Source organism: Dermacentor andersoni, chromosome 9 (genome assembly GCF_023375885.2).
Source record: "Dermacentor andersoni chromosome 9, qqDerAnde1_hic_scaffold, whole genome shotgun sequence".
NCBI classification, from domain to species: domain Eukaryota; kingdom Metazoa; phylum Arthropoda; class Arachnida; order Ixodida; family Ixodidae; genus Dermacentor; species Dermacentor andersoni.
In genome coordinates, this window is record NC_092822.1 from 115,590,209 (window position 1) to 115,607,758 (window position 17,550).

The 17,550-nt window shown below is 45.2% G+C and overlaps 1 protein-coding gene across 1 annotated transcript in view; it reads right to left on the bottom strand.

Moving 5' to 3' along the window:
* LOC126529620 (uncharacterized) overlaps positions 1–17,550 on the bottom strand; it is a 190,136-nt gene that overhangs the window by 98,366 nt on the left and 74,220 nt on the right. The window contains exons 13-14 of the mRNA XM_050177139.2: positions 14,801–15,015; positions 4,565–4,661 (exon numbers count right to left, since the gene is read on the bottom strand). Coding sequence (XP_050033096.1) covers positions 4,565–4,661; positions 14,801–15,015 — 312 coding nt within the window. The remainder of the gene's footprint in view (positions 1–4,564; positions 4,662–14,800; positions 15,016–17,550) is intronic.

Genomic DNA, 17,550 nt, shown 5'->3' on the forward strand with positions numbered 1-17,550 from the left:
TACGTGCCACTCTGCCTGCGCTGCACTTCAATGAATGTCTTTGATGCCAACTTGGGTAACTAGGTATGTGCCACAGGGAATGCGCCATTTTACACCGACGAAAAAGACCCCTCGAGCTTATGCTGAACGGAATCAAACCTACCTTAAAAGGGTTACTCAAGGATAACAAACTGACAATTAGCAGGCTTCGCCACAAATGCACAGGGTATTTGCCACTTTTCAATGAACGCCTTTCACGGCAACACTTCACCGAGCTGTGACATGAATGCATTGGGTATGCCCTCCTCTTCAATGAACCTCTTGCCAACTTGGGTCACTGAGTATGTGACACTGAGTGTGCGCCTAAGCCAGTGAACAATTCTCAGTCGTCTGCAGGCACCGGAGCGTCACGCTTCCCATCTTGGAGGCCATGCATGGACTTCTCGGCACTGCCACTGAGTGGTGCAGCATGTCCAGAAAGCATGAGGGAGAATCCCGGTTGATGTATGGCATGATTCTCGGCATTCGCATGCACTGGCACACCATGCGTATTAGAAACCAGACACAGGCTTCGCGGCGGTGGCACTAGATGGTACCGAGTGTTTTTGAAGGAAGCATGAAAAAGGAATCCCGCTGCAGTACACGGCTCATACATAACTCGTTTCGACGGTGGCAATACGTTGCTTCGCTATATTGATTACACGCTAATGCATTACCGTCGACAGTCATCGTGAGATGGATTCTGGCGCAATTTTTCTAGCTAAAAAATTGGGGCCGCATTATAGTGTCGATATTTGCTAATTCGACCTTGACAGGGCGGACAAAATTGATCAAATTATCCGGCGGATCAAAATAAACAAGAAGCAGACAAATGTCAACACACCACCAATTCATTTGGCAATGTTTCCCAGAGCCTACCATGCCACCGAATCAAACGCGCGCCCACCTCCAATGTGTTAAATGAAGAGAACCAACGCAGAAGTTACATGAAATCTCTTAAACATAGCAGAAATTCAGCACGCACCCAATTTTTCAGCAAGATAAATATGTGTTGCACAATGGTAACCGGATTTTTGAAGTTAGCTTCACCGCAGCTATTTAAAGTCAGCTTCGCTTCAATACATTTGTGTAATGCGGTAAAGCGTACAATCACCGCGAAGGCGATTTTGGTATTGTGTCCGATTGCAATGTGCAGGCAATTCTTGGCCCAATATTCCTGGGGAAAAAGAAAGGCGCGTGCTAGAATCTGGTAAACATTTTAATCAGACACTGTGGGCTACGGCCACACCTTGAAAATCCTCCTACGACAGGCCGAAAATGGGTGTTTTCAACAAGAGATGACATGTGTTCAATGCAAATCCTGTACTCTGAATGCTGCAAAGACCTATGCTGACGCTATTGCAGTCACCACTGCGGTCACCATTGGGGTCATGTCGTGTGTGTGATGACAAGTAAAGTTCGAATTATCTGGCGAAGGCCAATTTTAGGATCGAAATAACGAAAGTTTGAGTGCTGGCCAGAGCCCTCAGTCGGGATTGAATTAACACAAAAATCAAATTAACCGGAGTTGAAGTAACAGAAATCTACTGTATTTCTATTTTGCTTAGGAGCTTTAACGTCATTTCTACATTAATTTTTTTACTTTGGACACACAGGGAGCAGTTGCCCATTTGATTCAGGGACTTCTTAGAATCGGGCAAATACTACCGAATAATTGAGCAGTGTGTTTTGATGTTTTTTCTGCATCTTGTGGCAAGAAATTGTGGCCACACTCACAGGAGGTGTGGGCTGGAAACCAAGTGACATATCTCTCTTCAAATTCCTCTGACAATACTTCCTGTGGTGTGTATTAGTGGCCTCGGGCGATGTTCTTCCTCACGCGTAATTTCTGATGGCTGACTGCCAGTCACTGACGACGTATCTACATTTGGGTGAAAGTATGGCCTGAGTAATAGCCAGTTCTGCAATTTCAGTATTATTAGAGCGTACCAAGCACGGCTTATACCCTTTCTTTTTCTTCGTTTATTTAGAATTAAAGTTTGGGTTGTTGACCTTTATTCCAGTCCCACCTATATTCTTGCTTTTATGGAACTAACCAAGAAAACATATGATCCAAAATAACTAAAAAATTTGAAAGATTCAACTGTAGTTGACATCAATGTAATGTGAAGCGTTGTGGCACGAGTTGCTGACATGCGTTGAGCTTCTGGGGCTTCAGCGGGCCGAGATGCCATGTTTTGCTGTTTTGCCGTTGCTTGGTGTTTTAACACAGCGATAGGAAACGAAAAGAAAATCAAGCTAATGGGTAACACCAGATGCTGCGAGAGCAAAATATGATGCCCACATTCTCACTGCCTGCAGCAGGGAATGGCAACATATTTGGGTTATCACCTATTAAAAATGTGCAGTATACTTCGAATGGCACCACGCACTGTGAAACAGATAGGTTAAGATGCTTATCACAATAAGCTTGGCAGCGATAGCTGTGAATGCTACATGCTACATTGTTGCCGAAAGATCGTGTTTTCCGGGAACACATGAACTGGAAAAAATAAGTGCAACTCTACTGGGTCATTTTCTGTGTTCTCAATAGAGCCCTGCATGAGCCTGATTTCTCAGCCTAGGCCCGCTTTATGAAGGCCAAGTCCAGCATGGGCCCAAAGTACCAAGCCCGGGCCCGGCGCGGGCACCGGCGTACATGACCGAGCCAAGCGCGGGCCCGGCCCGGGCCCATGGTTCCAAGCCCAGGCCCACCTTGGGCCCGTGTTACTAAGCCTGGATTCTGCCCAGGCCCAGGCATTCATTACTAAGCTTAGCCAAGGCTCACATGTGCACAACCAGGCGCAGCCTGTAAGTAAAAAAATAGTTTAAAAATTTTTTTTTCTTACAGTTTGTACCTTACGTGTCAGCCTCACCTTCTTGTGATCTAATCAGCCGCAGTGTACAAGCAATAAAAGAGCGAAATCTTTGTTTCTCTCATGGGAACATCAGTAATCTGGCCCATTGCCTGTGCTGCTATTTTGCCATTGGTGCACATATATTTACCTATAGCATGCAAATATATATGTAATAATATACAAGCAGGCAAATTAATGAGTACACAGTATAAAACAAATGCACAAGTAGAAAAAGACACCACTTGTGTTAGCGCTAATATAATATAATTGTATCGAGAGTTGTAATAGTGCAATCACAAAAGCGGTAACAGGGAAATGGTTTAAAGAGCTGTTCTTGGGTAATTTACTTTTCCTCACGTGGTAACAAAGTTTGTTTTTGTGGGAAAGAAAGAAATTAGAACTTCATCTGTTTTTCAATCTTATTATTTTTTTTTTTTTTTTGTTAAGGTATATTAAAGGCAAGCTCTTTGCACATGTCACTTCACCTTGGCACAGAATGCCTTGGACCATGCAATGCATTTTGTTCGCGTGTGCTCAATCGCAACGACTTGGGCCCTTTAATGAGCAGGCCCAAGCCCGGGTCGGGCACGCAGCATCATGCCCAAGCCTGGACCGGGCCCAGCAAAAAACGCTTCGAACGGCCCGGCCCAGCTTTCGGGTCAGTTCGAGCCCATACAGTGCTATAGTTCTCGACAACTGTTGGTGCTGATAAATTGTACATAACTGCATCGTATCAACAAGGTTCTACTGTATTTGGTTAGAGATGCTTCTAAATTTTTTTATTATTTATCTCAACCAGACAGGCAATAGCGTCAAAATGATTAGCTTTCGTTGTGCATAGAGTGCTCTGAGGCAGTTGTGAACATGTTTTCTGCGCATTTTTACCTGTGTAGCAGGTGAGCATAGCCATAAGTAAAGCTGTAATAATTAATTAAGTCTAGTTAAAAAAATGACCTTGCCACATGACACATGTAAAGAAAGGCATTGCAATGCCACACCATGTGTATACCATCTCCCAGAACTTGCTGAGGGGCCAGCTGCTTATGTGAGTAAATCGAAAATGATTGGAATAGAAATAAAGATTGATTGATTGATTGATTGATTGATTGATTGATTGATTGATTGATTGATTGATTGATTGATTGATTGATTGATTGATTGATTGATTGAATCGTGCGATTTACAGGCTATGTGAGGTAACAGAAAAGAAGGGATGCAGTTTTACAAATCAAGCAAGATTCCCCTTAGTGTGTGAGAAAACATGTAAGGCCTTTTGAGTTGCCAGGCATAGATGAAATGAGTTCTAGAAACAGCGGCTGCATCTGTCTGTTGCATTTGTAGAAGAGCAGCAGGTGTCCTTTGGCTAACCTCATGTGGCTGCTTACTCCGGTTTATGCTAAGACCCTTCAAAATTAGACAGTACGTGCCACCCAGTTCATGGACATTCAGCCTGAGATCGCACGTGCCGCCATTCCTAAGCAAAACTCCAAAATCGCACTAGCCGTCACAGTCACTACTTCGCACTCGGAGGAGCAAGCGCTCAAAAATTGTTCTTGGCCTACAATGTCTGCACATGAAATCACATCATTTGCTCAGCGAAGTGCTTGCACTGTCCTTTGCTCAACCGAGTGTAAAATCTCTGGGGCATGCAACATTGCCTTTGACAACAGCCGTTGACAGCAGCCTACCTGTGCACAGTGGTAGAGCAGCTCATAGAGGCGTTGCTCCGAGAGCATCCGCATCACGACCGACGCATCGTAGTACAGGTTTTCCCGCAGGAACTCCCTGCATGCATAAGCACAATAAGATTAGAAAAATTGGGGAATGCAAACATTGAACACGACAGTGCACGATGTCGGCCTAGTTGGTGCTGCATGGCTTAGCAACTTCTTGCCGGGCTAGCTGGTACGCGGCTAGAAATGGTCTGAGGCATAAAATAAAACACGGACTAAGAACAATCACTCGTGACAGTGCAGCAAGACGGCGACAAATAGGAAGGGAGACCTAACAGTGGTTTTGTTGCAGCAAGGCAATATATAGTGTGCACAGCCCCACTCCTAATACTATCCCATCGACAGATAAGAAAGAACAAAGCTTTTTCAAAATGCTTATATAGTTCTGTGAATGAAATGCAGAAAAAAGCAATCCATCAATTTTGAAGCCCGTTAAAAAAATTGAGTCCACATTCCTCAAGTGCAATTCAAATGCCTGCCCATGAGCAAGGAGTTGTGAAGGTTCATACACCATTATCACCTTTACTGCCGTCAATGAGTAAATCGGTGTCAGAAAGACAATGCTATGGTTTTTTTTTTTCTTTTTATTGTATAAAATGCAAAAGAACGGCCAGAAGCCGTGCGATGACACAGCTGACAGCGTTCCAAGAAATCAAATGGACACGGAATTTTCTGCTGCTTTCAGAAATTTTACTTGTAGCCTGGAAGTTTGCACGGCGGCATGCTTGTTGCTATGTGATTGTGTGCCAACAGCAATCAGTGTGCCTGCCTCGATCCGAATTTGCTCTTGCTACTCGCTCAGCTCCACGGCAGCAAGCAATAAATGGTAAAATCAGCCTTCGCTTCGTCTCAACCCCACACTGAGTACCAAGCATGTGAAATTTTACGTACACTACAGTCTCGGAAGCCATGAAGTCACGAAAGTGTTCTCATTTCCAAATGTCAGACAGCATCCCATCATTTACCACTCGCAGCATGGAGTGGATTTTTGCTGGCAATGACAGGACATTTAAACTAGATCTAGTACCCTCTAGATAAAATGGTGGCCTCATGACCTGTTTAAGATTTTTTTAAGGCCATACGATTGTACTGATTCAGACAACAACAAACGTTTGTCACAACTTTTTTATTCTCAATGTTGTACCCAGGTATAAGGGTGTCGTTTCTTAGCTGTACCAAATTTTTACACATTGCCTTTGGCAGATGACACAATTCTAACCCATGAGCTAAATTACTCGATGAGGCAACCGTTACCTCTACAAGAAATCAAAATGCTTCATTTAACCCTTTCGCTGTCACGGACGTACCGGTACGTCATCACGCTTCCCCCCCAAGGTGTCACTGACGTACCGGTACGTTCTCTATCGTGCGTTCAAAATTTCGCGCCTGAGCGCAAAGCTGGCGCTCCTGAATCGGCCACGCCATCTGTTGACTCTTTCTACAAGTTCGTATATTCTCCCCTACCTATGTTAACCCATGTATTGAAGAGTACGGTGCGACTGCCACTCCCCACTTTCTCTTTGCTGAGTGGCGCGGTGGCTCCGCGTTCGCTGGATCATGCGTCGCGCGCGTGTGGTTATGGGTTCAAGGGTTGTTCTGCCATCTCTGCTGGTTTGAAGGTTTTTATTTTTCTTCTGTTGGTGTGTCTGCTACGCCGCGTCAAGTTCAGGCGCACGTGCCGTTGCCTCTCCGAAAAGAGTGACTCGATTGCTGCTTTCGCTCTCTCGCCGCACCCTCGCTTCCGACTTGCAGCAGTAAACGTAAAGCCCTTCGAACTTTGTTTAGCCTTTTTCCATCTCCCTCTGTCTGCTTGATCACGCAACGTCCCATTTTTCTCCGTCGTGCGGGCGACTGAAAGCGCATCCTCCTTGTGCGCGGTTACTTTCGTATGGCTGAGCGCGCGGGAGCTTCGTCTGCTCATTGGTGCGGTGGCTCAATTCCAATTTAGAATACGAGCTGAGCTCGGATTCGGACTCGGACAGAGTCGCATGCAAGGAAGAGGGTTCCGCATCGTCAGATTCGGATGTTGAAGTGATATTATAGTCAGGCTGATGATTATGATGATGATGTTTACTAACAGCAGCTACAGAACACTGAAATGTGCATATAGCATTGACTATGTTATTTGTATACCAATCATAATCAAAAATAAATTGCTATGTTCATTCCCTATTATGCTCCTTCCCTGAAACCAAGCCGACACTGGGGGTGCGTCACGGCCAGAAAGGTCCGACAGTGAAAGGGTTAATAATTATCATAATTACACTAATGAACTTCTTATACCTGTGTCACACGGGCACATTTGGAAGGCCTTCCAGTCAATGGCCTTTGAAACGCCACAACTCTATCGACTCAAAGGAGTTGTCGCGCTGCTACACGGCACTTTTGAAAGGCCGTTGAGTGGTTCAGGCGTTTCTCGCAAAATTGTGTGGCGCTCTGGATCTTTATTTTCATGTCACGAAAAGGTAAACAACATTGAAACCATTTAAATATACTATAATTTCTTTTATGTTTGTTTATACATTGCCATACATATATGTTTAGTTTTTAAGTTGTTGAGTAGCGAAACTGCGGCAACGTTTGCGCCGCTCGATGCGGCTGCCGTTTTGGTGTGTGTTCGCACATGTCAAGTGGCAAAAACACTTTATTGAATAATGAATGACACTCATATATAGTATTTTTAGAGCATTTGGTTTGATTTGTTCTTTCTAACCGTGAGTACGAGCACACTGTGAACGAGAGGACATGTTCGCGCTGTTTCCGCTTCCGTTGCTCAAAGGCCATCGAGATTTCGATAGAGTTGCAGGGTGCTCCGTTGACTCGATAGACTATTGACTCGGCGGCCTTCGAAACCGCCCGTGTAGCAGCTCGAACTTGACCTTTGAGTCAACTGACTATCGGTTGGAAGGCCTTCCAAACGCCCGTGTGACACGGGTATTAGTCTTTATCTTTATGGCACATATTTCTATCAACTAATTGTACCTAGTGAGTTAGCAAGGCACATCTACTTGGAACCAATTCTGAGGATGGCACTGGTTTCGAGGTATGTGCCATCAAAGTTGCAGTAAAAATGCACTGTTCTCGCACTTACTTTTTTAAGGAAGTGCTGTTTCATGCATTCAAGCCTGAAAGTAACCGGAACACCAATGCATTTCGTTGGACACTTGCAAAAGTATTATCTCGAAACTGCTATAGTCCTAAGAATTCATTCAAAGTGGATACGCCTTGCAAACTCACCGGCCACAATTCCTCAATTGAAATATGCACCACAAAGTAATTAATTAAAAAGTTACTTAGTGCAATTATGTTAATTATTCAAGTAAGCATCTTCATTTTTTGTATAATTAGTGACCACCCCAGCAAGTAATTTAGCTGAAGGGTTAGCATTACACTATCTGCCACAGGCAATTTTTAAAAATTTGGTGCAGCTAAAAGACACCTCTCTCATACAGTAGTTGTCCCACAGAGAAATGTGACAGTCTGACAGTATGACCAGTCTAACGCGTCGCTTGAATATTGCGTGCATGTGGAATTTTTTTTTCCTCTTTATTATGAGCTTCACAAGCATGGCCCTACACAACACAGAAGCATGAGCTCGTGCTTTGCTAAGCCAGTTAAAACAACCTCTTGACCATCCGCCATGTCTTTGCCAAGGGTACCGTCAACGAGTTCTTTTTTCTAAGAATGAAATAGATGTAGACAAATACTATTTTCTTCCCTGTTATAATGCAATGCAATCACACTTTTATTATCAGTGGTTGAGTACTCTGGTGACAGAATTATAATGACGAGTTGCTACGCCATCAGGCCAGTACCAGAACATTCCGGGCGAGTCTCAAATAATGTCCTGTATTCATCTCACTTTCTTAATTACTAAAGCTCTGCTCTTCCTAATTTTGATGCCTTAGATGTTCTCAAGCACTAATATATCACTTTGGCTAGACCTAATAGTTGCCTTTAGTGTCCATTTTAGGGAGGAAGCAGGGCCGAAAATTAACTTTCGAACCTTTAAGCAGATATTTATAAAAATATATAGCTACATATATCTTATTGTTTCAAGAATATATTCTATATTTCATTAATACAGATAAAATAGAAAACAAGTTACAGCTGTCATACAGACCAATTAGGTGTGTCACCTTAAGAAAACTATCATTTCAGAAATAATGGAGACACACTGACTGTTTTTGTCAGATACCTTCTAGGGGGTTATAGTGCAGGATAAGGCCAGTCACATGTCTTTCATGACATTTCTGTAACAATGTCATCACTTTGAGGCTAAGTTCAATTTTTCTTGTAGTCAATATATGTCAAATAAGTAATGGTTTTTTGTGTTAACAAAGATTTAGAAACAAAAAGTACCTTATCTTGTTCCTGACAAAATTCCAGCCAAGAAACTACTTTGAAAGCAGGTTTTGGTGAAGCAATTTTGAATGTAGTTTCCCTAAAGGTTTTGCTCAGCCAAAAAGTGAAAACTGTGAAAAATCAGCTCAAAGATTTCAGAACATGCTATTTAACATTGGTAATAATAATTAATCAATGTGCCCTGCTCCATAGGGTGGACCCTCCTCTTCAATTCAAGCCTGCTCTGCAGCAACTGCTTCCAGTCATCTTCACTTTCTTGCAGCTTTTGAGCAAACCAGCGCCCTTGTCTGCGCTTGCAGACAAGCACACCATAGTCAGAATTATGCCTTTCTTGTTTTAATTTTTATTTTGTGGTCTGCTGCACTATCGATGAGAGGTCTCCCATGATTAAAATGCGCAAAAAACCAACTTTACAATGTGGGCATTCACGCCGTGTTGGGTTTCTTACCCGCTCTGCGGCCACGTCATGAATACAGTCGACTCCCGTTAATACGAAGTTCACGGGGACCGCAAAAAACTTCGAATTAAACGAACTTCCAATTAAGCACAAAACACAAAAACAGCAGGTAGGGAAATCGAGTATTTTCTCTAAGAAAAATAGTCGGTCATCTTGCTCTGCTTTTTCTTGCCGAATCGCGCTGCTGAAAGCAAGTTCTGCAGGCTGTAGATGTGGCGGAACACTTCTTCCACATTACCTTCAGCGGCAAAGGAGAGCTCCAGGAGAGCAAGGCCCGCAGCTGCATCGGCAGCCTTAGGTTCCGGCTCATCTTCAACGTCATCGTCGCTTTCCTGGGTCGCTTCCTGGAGCCGAATAATCTCCACAATCTCGTTATCCGTTAGTGCACCGCATGTTTCAATCACCTTGTCTACGGCGACGTAATCTTCAAAATTGATGTCCCCGAGAGCATCACCAAAATCAGTGCCGTCAAGCTCACTTGTTGACGCTTCCTCCAATGAAATTGCAGAGGCATCCTCCGAGGAAGCTGCCACAAAACCGCAAGCCCTGAAGCAGTTTGCGATTGTTTCATGCTTCACACGATCCCATGCTCGTGCTAACATGTGAATGGCACTGAGCAGGCTCACCTCGTATTTTTCGGAGTTATCCATACACAAAATCATGCACTCGAGGAGGTGCCGCCTGTACAGGACCTTAACATTCTTGATGATGCCCTGGTGCATTGGCTGCAAAACAGCTGTTGTGTTTGCAGGCAAAAATGCGAAGCGTATTGAACTCAAGGCTGGCACATTCAGGTGAGCACTGCAGTGATCCACAAGGAACAACACCTTGTGGTTCGAAGAAGCAAACTTGCGGTCCAATTTCGTTATCCAGCTCTTGAAGATTTCGGTCGTCATCCACGCTTTCTTGTTCGACTCATAGTCCACAGGCAGCGTCTTTGCGTCTTTAAAACATCTCAGCTTGCCGGCTTTCCTGATCACAAGTAAGCGACATCATTCCGTGCCAGCCATGTTTGCCGCGATCAGCACCGACAACCTCTCCTTGCTGCGTTTTCCCCCAGCACAGTCATTGTCCTTGAATGTCAGGGTCTTCTCTGGCAGATTCGGATAGAAGAGTGCAGTCTCATCTGCATTGAATATGTCTTCCGGTCTGTATTCCCCGAGATATTCACACAGCTTTACGTCCTTCCACGTGGCGCATGTTTCCTGGTTCACGGACGCTTTTTCACCACACACGCTCTTAAAAACCAGGTCATGGCGATCTTTAAAGCGCATCAGCCATCCATCTGACGAAACGAAGTCATCGCTCCCCAACATTGCTGCAAGCGTTCGGGCTTTCATTGCAACGATGTCTCTGCTGAGAGGAAGTTTGTTGCTCCGGGCCTCCCTAATCCAAACCAGCAGAGCCTTCTCCAACTCTGGGTAAGCGCCGGTAAGCATTCGCTTCTGAGACATCTTGAACTTGTCGTTCTCAAATGCATCCATTATGGGCACCCTGCAATGAAGTTTGCCTGTACATGTCGCGCCACCTAGCAGCGGCGGTGAGCACCCGGGGGGGTAGGCCCTCACCGTCATTTCACCGTTGTCCGTGGTGCGCTCAGGTCTGCCTGAAAGCCTGCTTTTCCAATATTCCAATGGATTCATCGCGGCCTCTTGGCAGCTCCTTCGTGAGAAGTATGAACAAAAGGAACAAGCGCAGATACTTCTACGCTAAGGATTGTAACAACCGTGAAGGGGATGTCGGTAACAAATTGTACCACTTCCCTTCAAAACCGAGGGGGGGGGGAAGCAACCCGGCGGCTGAAGTGGATTGTCGCGGTTCGTGTTGGTCTTGCAAATTTCTGTTAAGTGAACTAAGACGTAAATGCAAAAACAAAAAAAAATAAACAACCAGCAGTGCCATCCGTAAAAACACACAATAAAGCGTCAACTGCATAAAAACACGTGAACTGATTCCCGCTCTTGTAAATTAGTTTAGGTAGTTGTTTAGCTCGTCTTACTCCAAAACAAACGCACAGCGGTTGTTACGTGTCAAATCTAGCTTGATAAGCGCTCCATGCTGGAGCTTTGGACATGCTTTGTTTCTTCCTGCGCCAAGATCCAGACGTGAATTCTGGAACCGAGCTCATTCGTGCCGATATTTTCTCGCGCTTAGAACAACAGAACTAAGGTTGGAGTGCACTGCAGCACACGTAGAGTATTCGAAAATTAGTATTTCTCTCGCGTACGGTAGCACATATTTGTTCAGTCTTCACATTGTTTAGTCTCAGCTGATTGCTCTCTATGATGCTTCAGCGGTAATGCCCTCTCATATTCAAGCCCGAACGACGGAGAAAAACACACTTACCTGCCAATTCGCCAAAACCTCTACAATTGTGAGGTTCAACGCACGCTCCAAGTAATGAAGCGACAATTGACAGTTCAGAGACGTCCACGGCCGTATTTGTTCACTTAAGTGGTATAAAATTATTATTTGTTAACTAACTTTGGGTTCGACGTCGTAAGCATGCTTGCTATGTTGTGACAAATACTTCGCGACCTGCGGTGGTTGCTTAGTGGCTATGGTGTTGGGCCGCTAAGCACGAGGTCGCGGGATTAAATCCCAGCCACGGCGGCCGAATACCAGAACATTTGTGTAATTAGATTTAGGTCCACGTTAGAGAACCCCAGGAGGTCCAAATTATTCCGGAGTCCCCCACCACGGCATGCCTCCTAATCACACCGTGGTTTTGGCACCTAAAACGCTATAATTTAATTTAAGCCCCTCACTGTGTTGTCCCTGATGTTTACTTCTTTGACACGATATACATGGTTGTAGTCATAAATCTCACGTCCTTTCTCAAGCGTCAGTGGTCCAAAATGGGCCTCGATGTTTTCGATTGCCTTAAAACCGCAATTTAGAACGTCCGACAGGTTTCAAACGAGTGCCGCAACAGCATGCCTCCGTAGCAGTGGCTGCCTCGGTGTTTCGCGCAACTGACACGGTGGCGCCGATGGCTGAGCCGATCGCTGCACCGCCTGACCATTGCAGGGAGCCCATTGTGCACTTGTTCTTGATGTAGTTTGAGAGCGTGTTTGGCTTGATCCCGTACTTCCGCGCTATGTCTTGTTTGGCGGCACCTCCCTTCTCAACTTCCTTCAAAACCTCGACTTTCGTTGCCAGTCGAGCGTGCGATAAGAGCCACGGTTTGCCATGGCTATCAACTGTGCGACTACGTACAGTCAATTCCGAAGCGTAGGATCACCTGCGGAAGAACCTAGCCAACGAGCCACACGCACAAAGACCCTCGACTTACACACGCCTCAGCACACGCCTCGACATACGCTGCGCACGCTGTAAGCCTAATCTTGCACAATCTCGCCACTGCCAGTATGCAGCGCTGCGTGCACCTATGGCACCCGTGTGGTCTCGGCGATCAGCTCTGGCCATGCGCAGCAGCAGCTTCGCCTCCTGCCGGAGCTGATCGCAGAGGCTACGGCAGCTGTAGCAATGAATAATCGCGCCGCTTAAAGAAGGGAGGCGTTGCGGACGGCTGCTGTAGCAATGACACCAACGCGGAGCATGGAGCTGTTGCCGTTGCACAAATTGCACATTCTACCAAAGAATGACAGTCACCTCGAGGATCCTGGCTGAAAATTAACTTCCAATTAAACAATATTGCTGGATTAGGACTACGAATTATCGAGCGATTTCTTCCATAGGATTAAATGCAAAACTGACGGGACCAGCACTTCACTTCTAATTAACCGAAAATTCCAATTAAGCAGCTTCAAATTATCGGGAGTCGACTGTACAGTGTTCATGGGCGCTCTCGATGGCGAGCACATGCCATCGTCACAAGAAGAAAAATAATTTTCTTCTCTTATATGGTGCAGATTGCAACTAAACCTAGCGATTAGCTTCTTTATTTATTTAGGAATCCAAAATAAACAAAATTACAAGATATGGTTTTTCACTAGAAAATTACAATTTCGGCCTTGCATATTTTGAGTGTGTTGGCGAAGATGGAAATACTTTGTTGCTAATTGCTATACCTAAAGCCTTCATCATCTAGGAACATCTGAAAGCAAAATCTACAATCTGTGAATCAATATTTTGCATACATAGAGGTGTCTAACTATATATTGATGTGAAAGCCTTATGTGGCTCATTGTAATGGCTCATACCCGAGAAAAGCGGTGCCTGGTCCAGTGATGCAAAAAATATCATCACCAGGAATGGCTCATACCAGTGTAAGTAAGCAAAGATTAAATAACTGAATATGAATGAAGAAACGATAGAAAGAAAGAACGAAAAAAGGAACAAAAGAAAAAATGAACAAAACAAAGAAAGAAAGAACAAAAGAAAGAATGACAGGAAGAAAGAGACAACAAAGAACAAACAAAAGAACCTTTAGATAGTGCGTTAGGTGCTTGCATGTGTCGTTGATGGGGTCGACCTACAGCGCCATATGTTTACTTCACGCTGCGACTTGTTACATCTCGCAAGAAATCCGACCCCTTCAATCGTATAACTTAATGCATTACCATGTAAGCAGCAGGTTTTTGCCTTCACTTGTTACAGGAGTGTAACATGCTGCCAAACTTTTTTTTTTTCACGTGTCATTCATTACCCGAAGTCTTGCTCACATTCATTCAGTCATGTTACCAATTTGTACTATTTGCACTATTGTTCATCCATTCTGCTTGGACCAGCACATGATCTGCATCATTTCGGAAAAAGTTAAACCTCGGTATAAGGAATATCAATATCATGAAGTTCTCACTATAACGAAGTATGTACCTTTTTAATAACTTCCTGCCTATAGAACTTTCCGGTTGTGAATGCTATGTCACGCTGATAACGTGCATGCCGTTCGTGACTTGGAAGTGCCGGGCTACCAGCGTTAAAGAAAGGAAACGCAAGCAAAGCAGATGACGATTATTGTTGTGGGACAAAGTATGCCCCAAAGGGTGCAAACATTTTTTAAGAGTGATGGGGATCAGCGTGGCTGAGCTCACATGCAGTCCCACTGCAAGCTGCTGGGATGGAGAGGACGTGAAAGTATGGCTGGCTTCGCTCAATTCACTACGTCGACGTGAAGATATCGTCGACACGGCATGAAACCATACCTTTTGTTGCCGACTTTCAACGAAATGACTTTCTCTTTCATTCAAATTTGCTTTTTCCAATTGCCCGATAATTCAGCAAGTATTGTGGCCCCTTCCATGTAAGAAAGATCTATCGGCAACTGTACTTATTTCCATGAAAAAATCGAGTTTCACTGTATGAAATTTTGATATAACAAAGCAAATCGATCACTTTATCGAGTTCATCATATCGAGCTTTAAGAGGTAATCAAATAGGCAAGGAAAGGAAGGGCGTCGTGCCTGAATGCCTGGAGGACGGCATCGCGGTCAGCCGTGGCATGGCGCTTGCTCAGCACCTGCTGCACGAACCCCAGGGCAGCCACGTTGGCGAAGTGAACCCGGTCGGGCACGGGGATCTCCGAGGCCCTCGTGCCAAACAGCACTTGCACGTAGGCCAGCAGCTCCGAGAGGAAACCCCGGCTCGCAAAGTGGGCCACCCTTTTCAGCTGAGGACACTGCAGTGAGGCAGGAAAGGGTAGGGGTGGGTGCACAAACAGCAAGGCAAAATGCAGCTGACAATGCTGCTGCCAGATCCTTCTCACCCGCTGCTGACCTTGGCAGGCCGCTGTTGGGGGATGCAGCATCCTTGTTTTTACAGCAAAGCAAACTTAAAGGCCCCAAAAAGTAAGCTTATACCCTGAAAGTGTGAATGCCAGAAGTGCAACACCTGGAGATGTCTGCACATGTTCAGGGAACCAAAAGCTGACTTTTTTACCCGCCGTGGTTTCTCAGTGGGCTGCTGAGCACGAGATTGTGGGATCGAATTACGGCCATGGCAGCCACATTTCAATGGGGACGAAATGCGAAAACACCCATGTACTTAGATTTAGGTGCACGTTAAAGAACCCCAGGTGGTCTAAATTTCTGGAGTTCTCCACTACGGCATGCCTCATAACCAGAAAGTGGTTTTGGCACGTAAGACCCCATGATTTTTTAAAAGTTGGTTTCCACTGACAGATCAGGAGCACTTTCAGAGCTAAATCTTCTGCTCATTTTTTAAGCACGTCTGTTCCAATACCAAATCTTGAGTGTATCTCAAGCTGAGATCACTTCGTGAAACAATCTTGGCCGAGCAATCCTGTTGATGAGCATCATCTGTACAGCAGACAACACCAAGTAGCAGTCAGGCACTTGGCTTTTAATTTTATGGGTTTAGAGAGAGAGAAGGGAAGACGGAAAGGCAAGGAGGTTAACCAGACTGAGTCCAGTTTGCTACCCTACACGTGGGGAGGGGAATGGGGAGTGAAAGAGGGAGAGAGAGAACTTAGGTGTAGGATGTCTACAGTCGGGCACTCAAGTCTGTTGCCCTCAGGTAGCGAAAAAGCGCTCGAACTGCTTTCTGGGCCAATGAACTGTGAGGCCAGGCTCCCAAGATCTTCGCTTCCGTAAATGGCCTGTCATCCAGTCTATTTAAGGCACACTGGAAAGTCTCGCGTTGATTATCGAAGCGAGAACAGTGGCACAGAAGGTGACTGATGGTCTCTTCACACTTGCACTTAGCGCACATTGGTGAATCCGCCATTCCAATACGATAGCTGTAGGAGTTGGTGAATGCTACTCCTACCCACAGCCGACACAGCAGTGTTGCGTCACGTCGTGGAAGGTTCGCTGGTAATGTAAGTTTCAGTGATGGGTCGAGGCTGTGTAAACGACACTTGGAGTTCTGTGGTGTATGCCAGCAACCTAACGTGATTGTACGAGCGAGATTGCAAAGCTCTCTTGCAGCATCGACTCTGGATAAAGGTATAAGGAGTGTCGGTGAGCCAGCCTGGGCGCGTCGGGCAGCGTCATCGGCGAGGTGATTACCAACGATGCCACAATGTCCCGGCAGCCACTGAAATATGATATCATGTCCTCTTTCAGAAGCGCAATGGCAGGTTTCGTTGATTTGTGACACCAGCTGTTCATAATTGCCACGTCGTAAACTTCGCAAGCTCTGGAGGGCTGCTTTCGAGTCACAAAATATTGCCCATTTGTTGGGCGGTTCTTTTTCAATGTTTTTCAAGTTTAAGGCATCACACGTAACGACATCTACAGGCTCTGAACTGGCCGCTCTTCGCGCTGCTGTCGAATACATTTATGGGTTTAACATCACAAAATAACTATACAGGCTATGAAAGATGTAGCAAGCCATTATGGGGTTCATTTTAACTAGTACATGGATTTCCATGAAGTGCACCCAAAGTATGGCGCAAGCGTTCTTGCATTATGCCCCCACCAAAATGCAGCTGCTGCAGTTGATAATCAAACCCATGACCTTGTGCTCAACAGCAGAACATTGCCAACAAACCATCCCGGCAAGGACTCCACTTAGTCATACTGTAGCACAAATGTGCATGACACAACACGTTCCATTTGCCAAGCCATGGGGCTCCAAGTAGTGGGTCTTGCAGAGGACACAGTCGACCACTATTCAGAGAAGATAAGAATATTTGCTTACTGGTTAGATTACGGTTCCTTATAATTCACATTTCAGCTTTTGCTCACTGAGATTCCACTCATGACTCCTTACGCTACGAGGCTGTGGCCAGATGCTGGTGTGGTAGGCCAGCCAGGTTTGCGCATATCCGAAACTGTTGTTTAAAAGAAAATGAGATGACAAGTACCCCTTTCGTGCAAGGAAATGCCACTAAGTTCATGTGCAGTTGTGCCAGAGCACTTCTGTTCACTCTGGCTAGATAAGGAGCAAATCCTCTCCTTTGGAAGATGGGGCTCTATGGCAGTGCTTGTAGACTACTCGATATCTATCTTTAAAATTCAGCATAAAAGTTTGAAGGCATGTGGGGGACAGGTAATGAGGGCACATGGTGGTTGGGAAAAGCTGCGACTGTCAGTGGTAATTCAGTGCAGTGTGCGATATTGTTAAGGTTTTCTAAACTGCTTGCTGTTGCCACTGCCTAGTGTCCAAGGAGACTTGAAGAAGAGGAAAGAGAGACAATGCACACTAACAGCTTCACTGGATATTGGTTTGATTCTGCAGGGTTGTGCAA